Below are 22,790 nucleotides of genomic sequence, written 5' to 3' on the forward strand. Positions count from 1 at the left end.
CACGGAATCTTCAAGCCAAGAGTCTCAGATCTACACATTACACCTTGATAGAATGCTGCCCTTCAGGAAAACTCTAGAAACTGCACATTCTGGGATGGGACTCAGTCAATGAAAAATTATTCACGAAACTTCCACAATGTGCCTCGTCTTTGAAGTTAGCTAATGAGCCCACATGTTACTCTTGAGATGCCCAATTTTACACTTTCACGGTAAAAGATTTCATAAAAGACACAGATTTTAACAGAAAACAGCAAAAATTACTTTACATAAATAAGCAAAAAGTCTTCTCAGATCATGTGCCTGCGCAGTAGAAAATTCTGATAGCATTTTCTGCATAATGACATGGTAGGGAGTACTTTAATTTCAAAATACCATAAAATTGACTTCAAATTCCTTTTGGAAGAAAATATTCCTTAGTCTCCTTTACTGAACTGTATCTAATTACTCAAATACAGAAAGGACAGTAATGTTCTTTAATGTGGATGGTATGAAGACAATTAAGAAATTATAGGACGAATTTTCTGCAAGAATACAAGCTTTAAGAGTGTGGCTTTTGCCACAGCAGAAGTTTAGGACTACATGTTCTTCTCCATGGAATCCTCAGATCCATGAGCCGGGAAAGCAATGCTGGTATGGAGAGTGAGGCTGACCCTTCTGCCCTTGAACTTTTCCGTGAATGGCTGCTTCCGGGTCTGAGCTGCAGGCACACAGCACCTCTGTCACCCGAGCTCACAGACACTCAACTCAACGATCCAGGTTCTCAGGACCTCAGTCTCAAACCCAGGCTTCTACAGGCCCGACACACTTATACATGGGTCTACTCCATGCACTACATCATGTTAAAAAAAAGGCCCATCTAATGTTAAAAGCCTGACTAAGTCTTCTAAGAGTGTTTTTATATTGAGTAGTGTTGACTTAAGGGGGCCACTCACAAGACAAATCCCGTCACAATGACCACCAGGGTCTCCCTTCCTCGTGAGGGAAGCTGGACTTGAACTCGGCTGTGAGAGATGTGGAAGTGTGTTCTGTAGGCATCATTCTTCAACAACACAATGGAACACAGCTCGTGGACAGAGGGAAAGGATGCGGGAGCCCCAGCGCTAGTCACCCTTAGCCAGACAAACGGATCATTAGTTAGAAGGGCACTGGGTCCAGACGGTCACAGCTGAAACACATCAGTGTCGGTTACCGAGCTCACACAATCTCTGCTGACCTTTTCCCATAATCTCAGTTTAGTGTAGTCTCTAGACCAGGGGTGGGCAAACTTTTTGACTCGAGGGCCACAATGGGTTCTTAAACTGGACCGGAGGGCCGGAACAAAAGCATGGATGGAGTGTTTGTGTGAACTAATATAAATTCAAAGTAAACATCATTACATAAAAGGGTACGGTCTTTTTTTTTTTTAGTTTTATTCATTTCAAACTGGCCGGATCCGGCCCGCGGGCCGTAGTTTGCCCACGGCTGGTCTAGACTCTAGACCAGTGATGGTGAACCTTTTGAGCTCGGCGTGTCAGCATTTTGAAAAACCCTAACTTAACTCTGGTGCCGTGTCACATATAGAAATTTTTTGATATTTGCAACCATAGTAAAACAAAGACTTATATTTTTGATATTTATTTTATATATTTAAATGCCATTTAACAAAGAAAAATCAATAAAAAAAAATGAGTTTGCGTGTCACCTCTGACACGCGTGTTATAGGTTCGCCATCACTGCTCTAGACCAATGAACTCCCACCTTAGACAACACTGATCCAACTTAAAGAGATGAAGGGAAGGACCTATGGGTTTCTGTGGGGGATGAGGCAGGATCCTGTTGGGGACAAGCAGTATTGTGATGATGAGCTTTCGGGGGGGGGCGGAGGGAGCCCCAGGTCTGAGTGTCTCGGGTGAACGTTAAGGGCAGGAGTCCAACCAAGCTAACTCTGTTAGGGATGTTCTAATTTTGATACCTGTCTCATTGATGAAAACCTCTATGAACTATTACACAGTTTAAATATTCTAGTGTTATGTACACAATTCTATTTCATTCCACATGTCCACATATCGTGGAAGCTTGGGGACTTAGCTCAATCCCAGCAGCTAACATCAGGATTCACACACAGAGCACCTACACAGATCTTGCCCTTTGTCGCCCTGTGGCTTTTTTCCACAACATGGTTTTTATAAAGATACATTATGAGCTAGAAAAACCCCAAACTGATGCATTATGTACAGATACATTACAGAACCTCTGGTGAGAAAAAAAACAAAACAGGCATATCTTAAGATATTTCAAAATTTTAAGTACTCTTAAGTATCAAAAGACAAAATACATAGACCACCGAGGGCAGGAACAAAATAAGATACACTTTGTAGTTTTTCATCTGCTTTTCTGAGAACCAAATCGAATCCAGACATCACCTGTGAACACCACGGGCAGAGGCTGCCCTGGGGAGTGTGCCACGCGGCTGTAACACAGGGGTGCCCATCGACTCACATGGGTCTTGTGACATTTCACCTAAGAGAGCCCTTGAGTAACTGTCCCTGTAAGAAGCATGATCTTTTTAGTTTATCTTTTTAAAAATGGAGGACTGGATCCAACAGTCTGGACTGATGATCACGTAAGAGGGAGGAACGGCTAAGAGGCGTGATCAGAAGGAACATCGGCTACGAGGTGTCACAGCGGCTGCCTGGGGACCCAGGAGAACCTGAAGCCGTCACGACTGCACCGAGAGCTAATGCCGCTAGACCCTGCGCAGTCATCGTCTCAAACAGGAAGTCACCGCAGTCGTATGTTTATGGGTGATATTGAATTTGCTCATAGATTTATGCAACTGACACCGTGGAACAAAAAATAACCCAAATTAAAACAACAATAACAACTTAGATCTCGTCTTAGGAGTTTAAGTTTTAAATACTAGGCAATCAAGTGCGACATGGGAAGCTAGCAGAAAAGTTAAAAAAATAACGGAGAGGTTGGAGAATCCCTCCAGAGGCAGGAAAGACGATTCTGACTCGGGCTGCTCAGTGTCGTGCTCCTGTTCCAAGTTTGTACCCCTGAGAAAACTGTGTGATTGATACCCATGATACAGCAGGCACAGCGATCAGCACGCTGATCAAACCAAACACTAACCAGCTGTCGCTACATCAAACAATTACATTAACTTCTGTAAGTGCTGTGGAGAGCAGAGGAGAAGTGTTGAAGGTTTTCAGATCTGTGCTTGGTTTTCATCCAGGATGGAGTAAATGTCAGGCCAACCCACGCCCTCTGTGGCTCTGACATTCCCTCTGCCTGCAAACCTGCTTGCAATTCCGTCAAGTGTCCATATGAGAAAACCATAAACGACAGAACAGGGGACGGTGGCCGCGGGATTTGTTTTGCACGTGTGGACCGGGCAGCGTTCGGCTTGCAATACTTCTGGGAGGGAGAGAAAGGGAGAATTCTTTGGCTCAAATCACAAACAGCTCCAGACCTTGGGCTGCGTGGGCTGAGTCTCTGCGTGACTCTGCCGTGGCGTGTAGACTCCACGGAAAGCAGAGGGCACTGCCGTGCGGCACACGTGGTGGGGCCCACCTCGCTGACAACACTTCACAGGACCCCCCGGGGTGCCCGGGCCCACGCGGCGGCACCGGCCATGAGAGCTTATGAGATGGCGGACGGCAGTGACATGTTAATCGTTTGGTTTGTTCTGGAAAAAGTTTGTGAAGGACCATCCTCCTCCATTGGATCGCGGGGAGTCTTCGTCCTTCGGGGGGATCAGGAACTGTCGGGAGTTGATGGAGCACGGGCTCCCGAAAGACACTGCGTCGCTGTTGCTGTCCGTGGAGCGGGGGGAGTCCGGGGACACCAAGGTCCAGGCGTTCACATTGGCCTGAGGCCTGTAACCCGCCGTTTTCTCCAAGTCCCCTTCTGTGGCGGCCTCGTCCCCGGCAGAGGTCACGGGGAGGTGCATCTGGGGCTTGTAGCCGCCCCCCGCCCCCAGGTCCGCGTCCTGCTCCGCCTCCGGCTTGGCCTGCGGCTGGTACATGGACTGCACGTCGATGTACACGACTTGGGCAGTGCCCCCGGCTTCCTCCGCTCCTGGGTTCGGTATTTCTTCCTCGATGACGGGGGGACAGTAGGACACGGCCAGGTGGCTTTCGGGCTCTGCCTCGGAGCCGTCGGGGGGACGCTCGGCCACGGGAGAAATGATCTCTGTATCCTCTATTTTAGGAACTGCTGTTCGAGTTTCCAGAACCTCGACGTTATTCGGGGTACAGGGATTCATTTCCAATGTTTTCAGGGCGCTGCTTCCCTGGAAATCAATTTTTAGGCAGAGATTAAAGACAGCACCAAAGCTCCCATGAAAAGCCACATTACTGCATCTATTTTTTCACATCTGCTTGTAAAAACCCGTCTCTGCGTTCTGCAGTGCCTACTGGAGCAAAGCTAATTTTGTCCCTCCATATCAATGTTATTCTTGCGATGAACAGCAGTGGGAAAAGAGTATGATACCAATGATTTAAAAATAATTATCGTAGAAATTCAGCAGATGGTAGAGCCCTTTATTTTTTCCATCTCTTTGACTTAGGATGACATTTGTATGTTAAAAATTTTCATAAAAGACTAAAAATACCAAAAGCCAGTACTTCAAAGATAAATGTAAAAAAAAAAAAATACAGAATTACCTCACAGACAGCCTTCTGAAACTGTAACGCTTTACAGTTTTCGGGATTAGGAATATCAGGGTAGAAGGTTTCTTTTATCCTTTAAATAAAGAACAATTAAGTACATTTAATAATTATAAGGTTAGCGATTAGACAACCAATAGTTTAATACATCATGAGGATTACTCTGACATTTCACAAGAATACTGTAATGGACATGAGATAAAAATGTGGGATCAGCCCTGGCTGGTTTGGCTCAGTGGATAGAGCCCTGGCCTGTGGACTGGAGGTTCCTGGGTTCGATTCCGATCAAGGGCACACGCCTGGGTTGTGGGCTCGATCCCCAGTCTGGGGCATGCCGGAGGCAGCCGATCAATGATTGTCTCTCATCATTGATATTTGTCTCTCTCTCTCTCTCCCTTCCTCTCTGAAATCAATAAAAAATATATTTTTTAAAAAAAGTGGAATCATTTTTAGTGTGATCACTAGAACTTTCCACACGATACACTGAGAGGCTCCACTTTTAATATATAAACACCTACTTCTATTCCCAGAACTACAATAGCTCATGTCTCTTAGGAAAATGAAAAGCACAGAATTAAAACGTGGCTGTGCTAGCAGGTCAAAAGCAAAGCGCAGGCCTTGCTCACGTAAACCAAATGTTTGTGCCGCAACTGCACAACCTGCATCACGCAGCCTCCCTGCTCCTAAGGGCTCGCACTGCGAGCCTGAAAGAGGGGGCTCTGGACTGTGAGAGAGAAAGGCTGTTCCAATTGAGCAAAAACTAAACACAGACACAAGAAAGACTCAGTGCCATACCCCACTTACAGCCATTCAAAGGGGCTTTATTATTCAAAATTCCTGCAGGAAAAGAACTGTTAATGCAAAACGGAAATGCTCTAATGTCAAAGTCAAACTCTCCCCTTTAGCTTTTTTTTTTTAATACTGAAATCAGTTTTATGGAGTGATGTTTGGTCATGAGAATGTGGTTATTACTAAGAAGGGCAGGGCATTCTACAGATTTCAGTCCTTACTATTTTGATTTATAAGCCAGGATTGCTAGGATCAATTCTTGCCTTGTCATAAATGGGGATATTTCCAAGGCCAGTGAGGACAGTCGATGCATGAACACTACCGTTTGCCCCAGCGCAGCCCAGCCCACGGCGGACCTTGCCAGCTGACCACCGGGCGCTCTGCCTCACTTCACTTCACCTCGCCTCGCCTCACCTCACCTCAACTACTGCCATTCACCCAGACACACAGTTCTCCTCACTTTCTCCAGATGGTCAGCCTCCTTCCAGTTCCTGGGTCCTCAGAGGAGTCCTCTTCTCTGCCTGGAGCCTCCTTTCCCCTCCGCACCCTTTGGGACTCTGCCAGATGGACTCCACGGGGAGCCTTGGCAGCCCCTGCAGTGACGGGGCCTCCTGCTGTTCTCAGGGCGCCCAGGACCCTGCTGTACCCGCCCTCTGTGGGCATGAATCTGCTGGGCGGTTATGGGTTTAATGCCCAGCGCCCCCTACGCTCTAGGTCTACACATTTACTTAGTTTACCACCATTTCCATCCTCACGTGGAAGGAGGCATCCATGTCCGTTGACTAAACGAATAAATGACCAGATTTTCTAAACAGATCACTAGACAAGTCAGATCTTAACCATTAAGCTACATTTACTCTTGCATAAAACTATTGTCAGATTTAAGCCTGCAAAGATTTCTTTTGAGTATAAATACTATTACTCTAAATTATCAGGAAACACGGTAGGGGGAACATTTGTGCTTTTACCTTATTAATTTTTAAACCTTTAAATCGTATGCCAAACTCTTGCCCAACATTCGATCCAACATTAATTCTGACGAAAACAAGTATTTCTTTTTACTAACTAGCTTCAACCGAAAAAATGTACTTATTTGTTAAACATAAACTACACAAAAGAGCAAAAGTAAACGCAGGTGCCATTACCATTCTCGCTTCCGGTAACAAAGGACACTGGTCACCACCCCGACAATGACCGCCACGGCCACCGGGATGAGGATGGCGATGATTAGCCCCACGGCTGGAAAGAGAATGTTGCAAATATTAAAACCCCCACTTCCAGGATGGAGTATAAAATACATTTATATCAGAAAATATTTAAGTGGGTAGCTGAGAAGAAAGAAGTCCCGCCTGCTCCAGGAACACTGAAACTACTCGAGTATAACCTTCGAGCACGTGAACAGTTCCTACCCTCGCACTTCAACTCTTGCGAGCAGGGTTTCTCAACCTCGGCCCTATTGACACTGCGGGCCAGGTATTTCCTCACCGTGTGTGTCTGTGTGTCGGGGGAAGGCCGCAGCATCGCTATGGTCCTCACCCCTAGCTCTCCGAAGTGCCAGCAGACATTGCCAGGTGATCCCAAGGGGGCAAAAGGCCCCCCAGCTGAGAACCACAAGCTCACGGTCATTTACGAAGTGAGTGTGTGACCTCCAAAGTAACTAACGAGAGTAAATCCGAAGTCACCTCAGGGCCTTTTAACCTGCCGTGTACCCACTGGAAAAATGCCATCAGTGGGAAACTTAGCAAAGGGGATCCCCACATAAACACGAATCGCTAGAGACACTGTGCCTTTAAGGGTGGGAAGCACCTCCCGGCACGTTACACTCACAGTTCTCCTTGGTCACCACGAACATGCCCTTCTCGGGGCCCAGGCCGCCGTTCGTGTAGGCGCGCAGGACCAGGTGGTAACTGGTTTTGCCTTGAAGGTCAGCGATCCGCAGGGTCTTCTGGGAGATGTCAGTGATGTTCTTAACTTTCACGTCGGAACGACCTGTTTTTAAAGTGAAGAAGACTGTGATCATCTCTGTGCATTTTAAACGCGTGGGTACCGCAGCTGTCGCACCCGCGTCCCCGGGAGGTGAGTCCAGCGGCCGCCCCTCTGCAGGCCTGGACCGGGGAGCCCGCCAGAGCCATGGCCACGCTCCACCTCTGCCGCCGAGTAGCCACGTGAGCTGGACCTTATATTTAAACTCCCTGAACCTGAGCGTCTCCAACCATGAAACGGAGTATCAGGCCTTATCTGGCGAGGCCGTGGGGAGTTCTCACACACTCATTGCCCGGAATGACGCCCGGCACGTGGAAGGCAGTAACTACAAGTCCTTCTCTTTCTGCTGAGAAGAGCATGAAACACCACGAGCAGACCCACAGGGGCGGGGGCAGCGGTCACTCCCTCTGGTCCTGCCTGTGCGTTGAGACCAGAGGCAGCGAGAGTACAAATCAGTGGAGATGGTTCCAAACCACCCAGAAACAGAGGCTTTCCAATGAGGCACCAGTGAGGCAGCCTCTGAGTCATTACAAAAAGTAAAGAATTGTTGAAAGGGCTTCACCTACACACGTAGATGCATCACCCACAGACACAGACAACAGTGTGGTGATGGCCAGAGGGAGGGGGCGGGGCTGCGTGGAGGCGGGCAGAGGGGGAAAAATTGGGACATCTGTAACAGCGTCAATAGTAAAAACAAAGGGAAAAAGAAAAGAACTGTTTAAACTATCATTTTTTAAATTTCAACCAAAACAACACAAGACACTAGTTTTAAAAAATTAAATCGTATTATAGAGCTAAGAACCAAAACGCAGCAGTTCCCTGCCAGCTCCTGCCCCCCACCCCCGACCCACACCCACTTTAAAATCATGTTACCAGTTTCCTCGGATATTGGTTGTGTTGGACCATGCAGAAAACTGTGGTCCAACCATTTCAAAACAAACTTCGATGGGCAGGGCCTGATTTTTAAATTTTGGAATTATCGACCCATGTCCCACAGGTAGACGCTTAGCTCGCTCTCACCACTACCCCTCGGCCCCCAACCCCACCTCATTCATCCAGAAACATCAACACGTTTGGCACAGCTGGTGTCTGCATCGTTGTGGTCATATAAACGTGGATTAGTGCTAAGACGCATTTTGGTATGACGTTTCCTGTCTTGCTTTTCTGTTGTTATAACTGCTTTTTACCCTTATTTGCTTGCTGTACCAATTCCTAATTCTTCCGACATCCTCCAATGAATATTCAATACAACTTTCTACGTGGTCCAACACAACCAAGCCCCAGGATCATGGCCCTTCCCCAGCCCTGTACTGGCCTCCCCGCTTCCGTCTGCTGCCCCCCAGGCCACTCCTCCCAGAGCCTCTGCTCTGGACTGGACTCCCCGCCCCACTACGTCCTCACGGGTACACGGGTGTGGTGGCTTCCTGAGAGAGGGTGCGTGCGGGAAGGAAGCGTGCGGGCCTGCATGTCTAAAAATGCCTCCATTCTGCTCGCATACTGGTTGGTAGATGGCTGAGTACAGAATTTCAGGCTGAAAATAATTTTCACTCAGCATTTTGAAGACACAGCTGTGATACCTTCTATAATCTGGTGCGTTGTTGAGAGTCTGGGGCCAGCTTAATTCTGAGGGAGTTCTGACCAGTCTTCTGATTTTTCCGTTAGTTCTTTCTAATATACACAGAACTCAACGGCCCAAAGACAGCTTTGTTCTGCTTTAAATGACTGCTTCCCCGTTCCCTCTGATTTCTTCTGGTTCCTGTCTTTCACGCGAGGAGCTTTCTCAGCCACCTGGTTACCCCTGGTGGCGACCCCCGTTCCAGAGCCACTAAAAGGCCCTGTGCACGTGGGTGGGTTCACTGGGTGGTGGGCCTCACTGACTCCTGGTCGGGAATGACCAGGCTTTTCCCTGGGACGATCCCTCAACTACCAGCATCTGTTTTGTCCTCCACCAGGAACCATTTGCCTTTCCCAAAGGAAGCGCCTCTAATCCCGTGCCTGAGAACACAGGCCCGGAGACGTCCTGTTAGCTGGGTGGGAAAGAGGAGGAGGGAGGGTCGTGCCGTTACTAAGGTGTCTCCTCTCCCCGTTCCATCCCATCTGAAGGCTCTTGGTTCAGTTTCTCCAAAAAACACCCCTCTTGTCTTCAGGCAGGGGAGAGGCATTCACAGCAGCCACATGAAGCTGGCGGAGGGCTTGGGTTCTAACTGCTCCTCACACAGACTTTCCATCACCCCCCGATGTCCAGCCCACATCCATCCTAACATTCGCTCTGATCCTGGCCCCTCAGGATGAATCCAATGATTTCTCAGTGACGCTGACTGCCCCCTGGATCCCACCGCTCCCTCCCAACAGCCCCAATGTCCAAATCCTCTTTCCTGGTGCTCTCCCACCTCTCTAGTGCTCTTTGTCTCTGTGGCTTTATGCATTCTTGTTGTTGTTTTTTCCTGTCTTACTCTAATTTTACTGACCAGTCCACCGTGTCGCACTGGAAGTCTAGCTGCTAGAATTCTAACTGGCTCAAGTGTAACATTTCTGAGCATTTGAGGAAAATTACACCAGACTCTGATGTCCGTAGAATTTGGTAGTTAGGGGTTCCCTCCTTCACGGGCCACTCTGAAGGCTCAGGAAATGCAGGCTCAGTGACCGGGAGGCGCAGTTAACGCAGCTGCTCTGGGGCTCCATGCGCGGATGCCCTTCTCTACCTGTCAGACCAGCACTGAATAATTCAAGTGGCTTCTTTCCGGGGAGAGGTCATTAAGGGAAATGGAAGCCCTCCAACGGATCGGATGATCCGCTTGAGTAATGTGGCTCCGAATCAGAAACATCTGACTCCCACAGAAATATAAGGTAGGGAAAAGCCAGAAGCCAGCATCAATATTTCTGTAGTTGCAAGTCTGGGAGTTCTGAGTTCTCTAAATCCTTTGGGCATGCACTTACCAGGTGTCAAGGGTTGGCTGTATTTTTAAGATCTAATGGATACACTCGTCCCCATTAAGTTTCTCAGTTCATTCGGGCCGTGGCTGTGAGGGTGGCTGTTTGTTTGTCAGAAAACAAAGGCTCCGAAGCTATTCTTTGGGTTCCTGAGTTTTCCTCCTCCATTATTATAAGTTCAGACTGTTTCTTTTGTTTTTTTAAGTGACCTTCATAAGATGCTATGGTATGGGTCATGCCAGACTAGTAAGAGATGGGGCTTAGAGTCCAAGGTTTCAGAATAAATAACTTGAATAATCTCTGAAAGACTGCACACTTCATTTATCATGTGCTTCCGATCTTAAAATTCTCATGTTCATAAAATGACTGCATTTTCACTTCCCCGTTTTTCAGAGCGTTTTGGAAACCAGCATTAAAGCAAGGAGCAGCACTTTCCTCCCTCCGTTATTTGAGTGAATGAAGAACTTCTGGGAAGCACTGCTGTCATGTTAGTGATGAACTTACCCGACTCCAAGCCTCTCATCTTCGAGGTGTCTCTCTCTCCTTTTTCAAAGTAAAACACATATCCTCTTAGGAAGCCTCTGAGCTCCTCCACGGGTATATCTTCCCACTTCACGAGGATCGAATCTGCAGACGTGTCCTCCACGGTGAAATTCGGTGCAACGGTTGGAGCTGGAAAAGGAAACGGTCAACAGCTGAGGGAGAGGTCACTAACGCAGAGTAAGACATCAACGGATAATGTATTTCCAGCCTCAAAAAGAGCTAAGCTTGCCCTAGCCGGCTTGGCTCAGTGGATAGAGCATCGGCCTGTGGACTGAGGGTCCCAGGTTCAATTCCCCTCAAGGGCACATGCCTCGGTTGAGGGCTCGATCCCCAGTAGGGAGGCGTGCAGGAGGCAGCGGATCAATGGTTCTCTTTCATAGCTGATGTTTCTCTCTCCCTCTCTCTTCCTCTCTGAAATCAATAAAAGTATATTTTTTTAAAAAGAGCTACAGCCCTAACCGGTTTGGCCCAGTGGATGGAGCGTCGGCCTGCAGACTGAAAGGTCCCAGGTTCGACTCCGGCTAAGGGCATGTACCTTGGTTGTGGGCACATCTCCAGTAGGGGGTGTGCAAGAGGCAGCTGATCGATGTTTCTCATTGATGTTTCCAACTCTCTATCCCTCTCCCTTCCTCTCTGTGAAAAATCAATAAAATATATTTAAAAAAAATAATAAATAAAAAAGAGCTACAATTCAAATGAAAAGCTTATTTCCTATTTAATCATAGACGTTCACAGATATTACTACACACCCTTTGGCTGCAAAGCTAGCAACCAAACATGCAAAGGTAGAACTTGCTATCTAGGGAAGCAACCTACACAAAATCTCTAAGTGGCTACTCAAATAGATTCCATTCGTATTTTCCCCTTTGTTGATGGTCTGGCATAAGTTAATAGCTATTTAAATCTGTAGAACTACAAATTAAGTATTTTTGAAATAAGATTTTTTTCAATGACAATAAATTTGTGAAATACAAACACTAAATGAAGAATAAGTAATCATAATTTTAAATGTATCACACAAATTATTTTTCCTTCCTTGAACTAAACCTCCCAATTTAATCTACTTTTAGAATCCAACTGTTGTCGATTCATGTTACCTTGACCTCTCAGAAAATGTACCCATTTAACTTACCCAATTCTTCTACATAGCCAATCACAGAGCGCAGCAACTGGTAGCCGTGGTTTCTGCACCCGTACAGGAAGAAGTGGTACCGCACGCCTGGGCGAAACTGATCTGTAGGAGGGACACAGTTGCCATGAATATCTATTTTAGAAATATCAGACGTATAACGGCTTCCTCTGAAACCGCCAAAGCAAATTTTAAACACACGATTTCTTATTACAAAAGATATACATCCATATCTTCAAAATTGGTAAATATTCAGAGAGGAAACTGACAAAACAAATTAAGTTCACTTTTATTGTAATGAACACTTCAGCATTATAACGTATCACCTTGAAGAGGGGAAAACATGGTGATCGAGGCTTTGATTTTGTTCTTTAAAACCAGGCAATGGCAGGCTGAATCCGCATTGGGTGACCTTGGGCCAGTGACCTAACTCTTCTCCACCCAGCAGGGCCATGGCTCCTCTGCCTCCTGGCTGGAAGGCGCTCCTCCTCTCCCCACAGGTGTCAGCCTCACTTCCGTCCAGGCACGGCATCTACGGTGGTGCCTCTCCACATCACTCCACCCCCTGTCACTCCCGAGAACCTTCCAGGCCCAGGTGGGGACGATGGAGGGCAGCGCAGACACCAGTGTGAGAGGCCCAGGAGCTGCCTGTGGGGGAAACGCGAGGGGAGGCCCAGGGAAGGGGTGGGTGCAGCCAGCACGCTGGGAGGTGCGGGGAGAAAGGATAGCGGAGCCACAATCCCTGCCCTGGTCAATTCTGCACCGGAAGCAGCTTGGCTGCCTTCCAAGTAGACCCGGAACCTGATCGGACCCCACAGGTGGTCATCTAACAAAGGAGTCTCGTCCCCACCATCTGACAGTGACAGGGAGCGAGGGAGAACAGCCAGCACCGAGCAGGGGAGGGCCAGCTGCGGGGGAAGGACGGCTCCACCACAGGCTGCCGGTTCCAGGCCCCCTGGGTAGAGACACAACCCTGGTCAGCTACTCGGAAGGAACAGCGAGGCTGGGAGAGGGCACTCATTCCCAAGGACAAGGTCACCCAGTGCCCCTGGGGCTAATCCAGGCCGCAGGGCCTCCAGGGCAGCTCACCAGAGGCTCGGTGGGGCTGGTTAGCGGTCAGGGAGCTGGTCCGCCCATGTGCCCGCTGCCACACCGAGTGCCCTTGATGGACGTCAGGCAAAGTGGTCATGCGGGTGCAGGGCCTTCGTGCTCAGCGTCTCCCTGACCTTGGTACCCGGGCCCTGGGCAAACACGGGCAATGACACTGCGTGCGGCCCCACTCCTCATAGTTCTATAGCCTCCTCCATGAGCATCTCCCGTGTTAACCCTTCCACGCATGCTTCATGGCTGCTCCACTCTCCATTTCATACAAGTGCCAGGACTGGCTCCTTCTCCTACTCACTGTGTTCAATTCAATGTTGATGACGATAGTGCTGTGGTGAGCATTCTCAGCTGTGAATCTGTGCTGCTCTGTTTCTTAGAATAAACTCCTAGACTAGTCATTCCTAGATCGAGGGATCTGAACCCTTTCACACACACGTGCCCCAAAGCACCTTCCAGAAAAGCTGACCAGCCCACGCCTGCCCAGTGGGGAGAGAGACCAGTCCCTGCACTGCACCAGCCGCCCCCGGGCTGCTCTCCCGACCCTGCCCCCGGGGAGCCCTCGGAGCACGCACCCGACTCGATGACGGCCTCGGTGCTGTCGGCGGGGACCTTCTTCCAGTCCATGAGGCAGGGCTGCGGCTGCGACGTGTTGCACCACTTAATGACGTAGTCGCAGGTCATGTTGGGGTCGTAGTTCCACGTGAGGAGGATCCCGTTCCCCATTCCCACTGTCTGCTCTACTTTGAGATCATCTTCAACGACAAAGGAGGACATTTTGCTGATGTGATGAATAATAACGTAAGGCAAAACCTCATGAAAGTGGGCGAGAGTTAGAGAAATTACTTCCCTGCAGAGAAATTTTAGAATAGGGCTCCGGCCAGGTAAACCGTTAGTAAAATGTGGGAGTGTGGCTCTGCTATTTTTGTTGTAACTATGGCAGTCACCTGTGCATAGAGATGAACTCAGCAGCTGAAACAAAGGAATGAAAAAGCAGTAGGATCAGGAGGCGAGGTGGTGGGGCCAGGACATGAAGATGGAGGGCCAGGGCCGGGAAGGCTCGGGCAGAGGGAGTAGTGAGGGCACTGGAGGGGACAGCAGGCCGGACGGCGCAGGGCGTGAGTGGGCAGCCTAGGCTGCACCCTTCCTCTTGTCACCCCTGTGGGTGCGAGCTCCATGGCAGCTGGGCCGAGCCTGCAACCCCAGCCTGGTCAGAGCACACAGAGCAGGGAGGGAGCGCACAGCAGGAGGCAGGTGTGGCTGCACCAGCCGGTCTCTTCGTTCCTGGGCGACTTCCCCCTCCCCCACATGGACCGCAGGGGTTCTAGGCAGGGAGAGGAGGAATCTGCTGCAATGGTTTGGGATGAACAGCTGTGGGATGGGATGGGATGGCCAGTGTGGACACAGAGGGGCAGAAACCTACATTTTCATTCATGAAGCAACCACTCCTGAACACAGGCAACAATCTGGCTTAGAATAAAGAAGACTTTGGGCATTAACAGCTTTGGCTCAGTGAGATTAAAGGCCGGTGCTGTGCCCGCAGGCCTGCATTCGGGGACCCTCGGGGACAAAGGCTGCTCCCGGAGGTCAGGAGCCAGAGCTGAGGGCCAGGTGCTGTGGGCTCTGTAGGTCACTGTCCTCTGGAGACACATGGAAAAGGTAACAATATCGATCCTGCATTAGAAGGTAACCCAGCTACTACCCATCGAGAGCAATGAAGTACCCAAGTCAGTGGTCATCTGCTTTGGGGCTGTTCATACATCCCTCTCTCTCTCTTTTCTGCCGCCACCCTTTCCGGGGCACGGGTGTGTGTGGACAGCCAGGTGAGCACTGACATTGGGCCTGGTGTGTGTGGATCCAGGTGTGCACTGACACTGGGCCTGGTGTGTGTGGATCCAGGTGTGCACTGACACTGGGCCTGGTGTGTGTGGATCCAGGTGTGCACTGACACTGGGCCTGGTGTGTGTGGATCCAGGTGTGCACTGACACTGGGCCTGGTGGGTGTGGAGCAGGTGTGTACCAACACTGGGCCTGGTGGGTGTGGAGCAGGTATGCACTGACAGGTGAGCACTGACACTGGGCCTGGTGGGTGTGGAGCAGGTGTGCACTGACACTGACACTGGGCCTGGTGGGTGTGGACAGGCAGGTGTGCACTGACACTGGGCCTGGTGGGTGTGGAGCAGGTGTGCACTGACACTGACACTGGGCCTGGTGGGTGTGGACAGGCAGGTGTGCACTGACACTGGGCCTGGTGGGTGTGGAGCAGGTGTGCACTGACACTGACACTGGGCCTGGTGGGTGTGGACAGGCAGGTGTGCACTGACACTGGGCCTGGTGGGTGTGGAGCAGGTATGCACTGACAGGTGTGCACTGACACTGGGCCTGGTGGGTGTGGAGCAGGTGTGCACCGACACTGGACGTGGTTGGTGTTTGTGTCTCTGAAATGTGCTTTGCTCCCCTTTCCCTCCTTCTGATTCCCAGGGATCCACGCAAACACAGAACCAGTTCAGTAACAAGTGATAAGACTGCCTCAAGCCAGAAGTGAAAGGATACTGAGAGGGCCCTGCCTGGACCCATCTGTCTTCCTTCGGGAGTGGGTGCTCAGAGAAAGATGCCCCATGTTGGGGCAGAACAGCGGGGGTGGGGTGACTCAGAAGAGGAGCTGATTCCAAGCAGAGGTGACGTGGTATGTGAACTCCCCACTCGGGAAAGTGCCGAGGCGGCTAAGGAGGAATGGCCCCCTCACTGCGAACCATAAAACTTAAGGGAAGGCATTAAGCAATTTAAAAATTACACCAAATTTTTTATAAGTTTATACTGGAGGTCTGATTGAGACTTATCAATAAGGGATTCCTATTAAAAGACTGTCTTATCAACAAAGCTGCCATTTAAACTGAGTATCTTTTGCTTGGCTGGTGTGGCTCAGTGGTTGAGCTTTGGCCCATGCACCAAGAGGGTTCAACTCCTGGCCAAGGCGCATGACCGGGTTTCAAGCACAGTCCCCAGTCGGGGGCATGCAGGAGGCAGCCGACTGATGTTTCTTATTGATGGTTCTATCTCTCCCTCTCCCTTCCCCTCTCTGAAAACAATAAAAACATATTTCCCTGATTATCTTTTCCTGCCTGACAGGAAATAGCCTAGCTGACATAGAATCAACTCCGTGGTGTTGGGGAGCTAAATAAAAAACGGTATCTGAATAAACAGTTAAAGCATTTCTTCCGAAGAGTAACACCCACGACTGTACCCCTCCAACATGATGCCTTAGAGCAGTGGTTGGCAAACTGTGGCTCGCGAGCCACATGCGGCTCTTTGGCTCCTTGAGTGTGGCTCTTCCTAAGCCTTAGGAGTACCGCAATTAAGTTAATAACAATGTCCCAACCTATATAGTTTAAGTTTAAAAAATTTGACTCTCAAAAGAAATTTCAATCGTTGTGCTGTTGATATTTGGCTCTGTTGACTAATGAGTTTGCCGACCACTGCGTTAGAGTAACAGGCACAGTATAGTTCCTGTCCATCCACAGATGCGTCAAGGTGAGACTCATGACTGGGGTCTCAGTGAGCAGTATTCCCGTCTGTTCCTCCTCCTATACCAGCAGCAGGACGAGAGCAAGCCACCCCTTCCAAATACTTCGCTCCGGTTTCCGTTCTCGGGCATCACACTCCCTACGCACTCACCGTTCGGAATTTCCATGCTGGCTATTCTGGAAGGCGGCGAGGAGCCCGCGGAGTTTTTTGCCACCACACTGATGATGTAGTCATGTTTGTCCAGTTGTATTTCTGCCTTGTGTTGAGGGTCAGGGATCTCCGAGAGGGACTGTGTTTTCTCCTCCGACGAACAGGATACGTTATAGAAGAGTATTTTCCCATTAGCTTCATTAATGGGTAAAGGCTATGAAAAACAGAAAAATAATTTATGACAAAGCCCTGAAAAACTGACCATCGAGTCCAACCTGAACACTACACTATCACGACACGATAATGTCAGAAAAGATGATGCTGTTACAAACAGGGTAACATCCACGGAGACCTGGGCAAACCAGGAGGGTGAGACGGAAGGAGAACAAGTGCTGTGAGCAGTACGAGCACACAAAACTGTAAACATTAAGTACATGAAAAACAACATTCAGCCCAGCCAGCGTGGCTCAGGGGTTGAGTGTGGACCTATGAACCAGGAGGTCATGGTTCCATTCCTGCTCAGGGCACATGTCTGGGCTGCGGGCTCAGCCCCCAGTAGGGGGCATGCAGGAGGCAGCCGCTCAATGATTCTCTCTCATCACTGATGTTTCTCTCTCTCCCTCTCCCTTCCTCTCTGAAATCAATAAAAATATAATTAAAAAAAACCTATTTAACCTCACATTTTTCAGAAGCAAACCACAAAGTTCCAAGAAACACTGCTCTATATAAAATCAAAACATTAACAAGTATGGCATTGTGGCTTTTTAAACATTCACTGTTTTCTCACTTTAAGGTGGTACATGCTCATTACAGAAAATGTATGTTGTTTCCTTCTGGCCACCCGGCCCTTGGATCTTCCGTCTCCTCCGCTGGCTCTGCCTGCTTCGCTGGCTGTATATGCTGCCACCTCCCCGGTCCCACCCGCCCCTTTCCACCTGCACACCTCCCCAGGGATCCCACTTATACGGGGCTGCGCAAAGGAGTTTAATTCTTGTCCTGTTGTTTATTAACTGCTGTGTTATTTTCCTAACTGCCCCCCCGCCACATGCACAAGGCTCTGTCTCCAGCTCCCATCTCTCCCTGAGCTCAGAGCCTTACTTCCCACCACCGCCCACTGGGCTCCCCTCGGACAGCCCAGTGACACATGTTTAGAAACCCCAACATGTCCCAAACAACGTAATTTCCAGCCAAATATGGCAGAACAATTAACCTCGTGGCTGCAGTTAGTCTGAATCACTTCAACATTTTTAATCCTCGGTTAAACAGTCATCTAGTTTGAACAATTTTCCGAACTTCGCCCACACTGGAGTAACTTGGGCAATCACGACCATGACTGTGAGACCTGACAGGCCGCTGCGGTGGCTAAGGGGACGCAAGTCCCATCCGGACGATCTCAGAGCAACGGGACTTCTACGCTCAGGCCTCACCCCTCAAAGCTGAAGTGATGTCAAGGTTTTGCAAAAACAATCTGGTTCTTTCCACAACAAAATTCACTATTTAAAGGAATCTGGTTATGAAATCTGGTGTAGAAAAACAATTGTTTGTGTTTTTAATGTTCATAAACCAGATAAAAACTATAGCAACAAAAATGTTCGCTCTACTAGGGAAAAACAGTAAAATAGAATGCAATTCGTATTTTATCTAAAATTTTACAAAACCAGTTTACCTGTCATTATTGTGACACAATTTATTTAAGGGAAACAAATGACATAAAAAATCTATTTTAAAAATTGATTTCCTAGTCATCAAAGAAAAAAAATGCAACACAAATAGTCAGGACTCTAACTTGTCGCGTCTGGCTTTGTTTCTGACTAGAGTGAGAGGGACTGAATCCATGAAACCCTCAGGTCTCTTACAGGCCTCGTAAGGTCACAGCACAGAACGCTGAGATCTGAGACCCTCACTAAAGTGGCGGGGGTGCAGCAGCGAGGAGGAGTCGGGGGCTAGGAGCAGTTCTGCAGGCCTGAGGAATCCTGCCTGGCTCCCCGATGCCTCAGGACCCTGTGGAAGTCAGGTGGTTTACCATAACCAAGTCACATAAATATTCAAGGAAACACGAGACAGTTACCTTCCAATATATTATTAAATTCTTCCCGTCAGAGCGCCACTCTCTCCAAGTGTCCGGTCCCTTGGAAGGAACTAGGAAAGAGACGGAAAAGTTAGTATGTGAGGATGCTGCTACGTCAGCTGATGTCAATAATTGAGATGGTGGTGCTTGAAATCTGTTTCTAGGCTTCTGGAATTCTCGGTAAGAATTCGAAGCACACACAGTGGCTTCCACTTGAAAATGAAGAAGGAAACGCTCTCAACGCCAACAAAACACCAGGCCCCTTTGCATGGTAACAACCCCCCTCGCGGCTGTCAGTGCCGGTAGAGTCCTCCTCTCCAGTTGGCCTTGGCCACACACTGGCTTCCTGGCTGCTTTCAGACCTGCAGAGGACACCTGCCCGGGCTCCCTGACTTTCTCGCCCTCCCTTCCCCTGAGAAACCACTAGGCTGGCTCACTCACCCAGGGTCACCTTGTTCCCGAGGCCCCGCCCAGCCACCCTATTTAAGATGGCAACTCCCCTCCCCACCACCCCGTCTTCATTCCCCGGCCCCCTTCCTAGGTTGTATTTTTCCCTGTGGCACTCACTACCACCCGGCATACTAATATACAATAAAAATAATGATTTCTAAATCTCAACCCTCTAGAACCCATGGGCAGAGATTGCTGTTCTATTGCTGCTCTGTCCCTGGAGACCAGAACAATTCCTGACACACGGTGGGGGACGCAACAGGTATTTGTCAAGTGATGAATGGCTTCACCTCAATGAAGCATAAACAAAATGCTCCTGCCCTTCCGGCTGCAACAGCTCATCAACAGAAGACAAAGCTTTGCCTGTGGGGGCTGTTCCTGCCCTGTGGGTCCCTCCCCCTCCCACACCGTATCAGGGCTGGCTTGTGTGACCAACAGGGACCGGCAGACGTGAAGGTATGTCCCTCCTGCGGCCAGGTCATAAGGAGGTTGTGGAGGCGGCCTTGTTCTCTCGATGACCACTAAGTCCAGGGCAGCCGGCTGCCTCCTCGGCGGACACCAGCAGCCCTGTGGGAGGAACGCAGGCTCCTGCCCGCAGCCCTGAGAGAACCGCCTGGAGCAGACCCTCTGGCCCCCATCAAGCTCGAGGCCCCCACCCACGGGGTGAGTGGTCTCAGGAGAGATGCTCAGCGAAGCTGCTCCGGAGTCCTCTGACCAGGACACTCACTCACTGTGAGACAGGAAATGTTTGCTGCTTGAAAGCAGAGTGTTGTGGGGTAACTGGTCACCCAGCAATAGATGCTCTGGACTCATGCATAGGATTCGATTCTGATGATCCAAGTAAGTCTTACACACACCGCAAAGCCCCTCTCCCCTCTCAGTCTTCGTGTGGAGACACAACATCCGATGAACAACCATCACTCTTTGTTTTACTGTTTGTTCAATTTGGGAGGAGTTTTATACTCCCTCTATTACAAAATGCAAATAAAGAATGTGCTATCTTTTGAGGCATGATTCCTCAAAACCACACCTATTTCTATTTTCTGTTTTAAAGCCGGCAACTGGGGTTCAGGGGTTGAATCTTATTCTGTCTTTGGGGATCATAGTCAGAAAACCAGTCACCTGATTGCATAGCTTATGCTGCTCTAGGTGTAGCTGTGGAAACTAAAGTTGGAGACCTTAGCCCCGGCCATTTCTCAGGCCTAGGTCAGCAATAAAAATTCCAACAAATTCTCTCCATTAACACTTGTTTTTACTAAAAAAGGCAATCTAGATCATGAAAAGGAGGAGAGTGTGTGAGAAGAATCTCGCCACGATATCCCCACGGTTCCAGGTGTGGTTTCCTACCCATCACTCTAACACAGACATGACTTGCGGGGAGGGTAGCCTGGTCCTCGCACACAGCACATGCCCAGCATTTCCCATATCATCACGAAACCTTAAAGACCATCATTCAAAACGTCTGTATAATGTGTTACCAGCAGGCGTTATATAATTACACAATCTGTCTACCCACTCTCCTGTTTTCAGTCACTTTGGTGACATTTTTCTCTAAAAGCAGTTGCAGCATGTCAGGGTCCATAGTAATAATTAACCATAAATCACTCTGTTAACTTACTGGCTTCTGTGGTTAAATATTGTTTTTCATTGCTCCACTTGCTCCATTTCCAGAAAGTTTCACTAGAACAACGAATCCGAAAAGCATACACAGTGTACGGACTTAACTTGTCCACAGCAATGAGGTAATTTGAATTGTCTACTCCTTTGATTGTGACAGTCCGCTATTAGAAAACAAACAATAGGTGCACATGAAATATCACCTGTGGATGAATACATATACATATATATATATATATACACACACATGTACACGTACTTTTTAAAAATAAGAAAGCCTCCCTAATTTGTAACCAATTGACTGAACAGCCACATGAGTTTGCCTCTCTCAGATCATCCCCTATCATATTTTAATTCTTACATAAATGCCAAATCAGTGAAATTAAGCTCTGCAATAGCAATAAACAAAACGGAGGTGTCTTGTATCCAAATACTGAATCTAATGAATAATGGTCGGTTAAATTATGCAGAGAGGAGAACATAAGTTTGGTAAATCAACGGCTAGTGGTGATGCAGTAAACCTTAATATACTTGGGTGGTTTAAGGTGACCTTGAGGGTTGCACGTGTCATTCAGGTGTATTTGGAAGCTTCTGGAAGCATGCTTCGGCTTAGCCCTGTTTTTCAACATGGCACTTAGCACCTCTAGTCTGGTGCTTAACCTGCAGACTATTCAACAAATATTTAAACTAAATAAAATTAAAAGGAAGCCATCCAAAACAAATTCGGGGATCTGCACACCCTGGGGAAGCCTGGGATCTCCCGGTTACTTACTCCAAAGGAGCTTTCAGAGTTACGGCTTGCAGTGCAACTGAAGACAATCTAGAGATCATTAGTAAGTTTCCAAATGAATTTTTAAGTATGATATCATTTATTTTGGACGTTACCACCAATTACAAGGTGGTGCCGTATAAAAGTCAACCTAAGTATTTAAAATGTATTAAGAAGTCATGTTGTGACTTATAATAACCGATTATAACTTGCTCCTGCAGCTGCACTTAGCGGTTTTAAAATCACATCTTCTCTCCGGTGCCAATTAGTCCATTATCTGATGCTAAAGGTTACAGCAGAAGCCACTCGCTAATTCACAAATTTGTTGAGCACCAGCTACACGCCAGGTGCTACACTAGACCCAGAAACAATCTGAGTAAAAGTCAAACTTATGCTCCGCAGTAGCCAGTATTATAGTTGTTTCCAAGTGCCACACACAATGCTGTCATTACATTCATACATAATATCGTGGTCCTTAGCAAATCTCTGTAATCAATATTCAGAGCTTATGCATATAAACTTACTTAGTTATTTTTGAAAATGAAGTATTTTATCGATAATAACCTCTAAGGAAGTTTGCAGGAGAATCTTACTCACCAATTCCTGTACTGAATTAGCTTTGTTAATTTCAACTTGACATAACAGTTTAATCTTTGCAAAGTTGCCTGGTAAATGCCAGGAAAGTGTAACAGCTGTTGAATTAATATCCTTCACTCTGACTGAGGTAGGAGTATGGGGGTGAACTGTAAATACAATTTTTAAAGATTAATGACTTTAACAGCTATTTTCTAACATGACAAATGAGAATCAAGGACAGTAAAGACCAAGAGAGGTACTGTTAGTGCCAATCAACAACATTCTGCTCAGTGTTTGTGAAATACGCAAACCTCGCTGCTTCACTGCCAACCACGTGCCAACATTTTTTAAGAACCGACCTCGCTCAGGTTCCTGAACTGGTGTCAGGAATCCTAAAAGGTGGTCAGAGCATCGTCTCTACCTGCAAGGAGCCCCGGACTTACGTGGGGGGGACGACAAACCAAAAGAAAGAAAATGAACAGGAGGACAGATGCTAAATTCTAAATG

The 22,790-nt window shown here is 48.3% G+C and overlaps 1 protein-coding gene across 1 annotated transcript in view; it reads right to left on the reverse strand.

The window, feature by feature from the left end:
* Nucleotides 1-2,263: 2,263 nt before the first annotated feature.
* LIFR (LIF receptor alpha) overlaps nt 2,264-22,790 on the reverse strand; it is a 44,889-nt gene continuing 24,362 nt past the window's right edge. The window contains exons 9-19 of the mRNA XM_023755018.1: nt 22,305-22,450; nt 20,940-21,102; nt 18,872-18,942; nt 16,804-17,017; nt 13,704-13,883; nt 12,031-12,132; nt 10,860-11,027; nt 7,269-7,430; nt 6,587-6,680; nt 4,650-4,728; nt 2,264-4,276 (exon numbers count right to left, since the gene is read on the reverse strand). Coding sequence (XP_023610786.1) covers nt 3,653-4,276; nt 4,650-4,728; nt 6,587-6,680; nt 7,269-7,430; nt 10,860-11,027; nt 12,031-12,132; nt 13,704-13,883; nt 16,804-17,017; nt 18,872-18,942; nt 20,940-21,102; nt 22,305-22,450 — 2,003 coding nt within the window. The 3' untranslated portion in view covers nt 2,264-3,652. The remainder of the gene's footprint in view (nt 4,277-4,649; nt 4,729-6,586; nt 6,681-7,268; nt 7,431-10,859; nt 11,028-12,030; nt 12,133-13,703; nt 13,884-16,803; nt 17,018-18,871; nt 18,943-20,939; nt 21,103-22,304; nt 22,451-22,790) is intronic.

This window comes from Myotis lucifugus, unplaced genomic scaffold, assembly GCF_000147115.1.
Source record: "Myotis lucifugus unplaced genomic scaffold, Myoluc2.0 scaffold_68, whole genome shotgun sequence".
Taxonomy (NCBI): Eukaryota; Metazoa; Chordata; class Mammalia; order Chiroptera; family Vespertilionidae; genus Myotis; species Myotis lucifugus.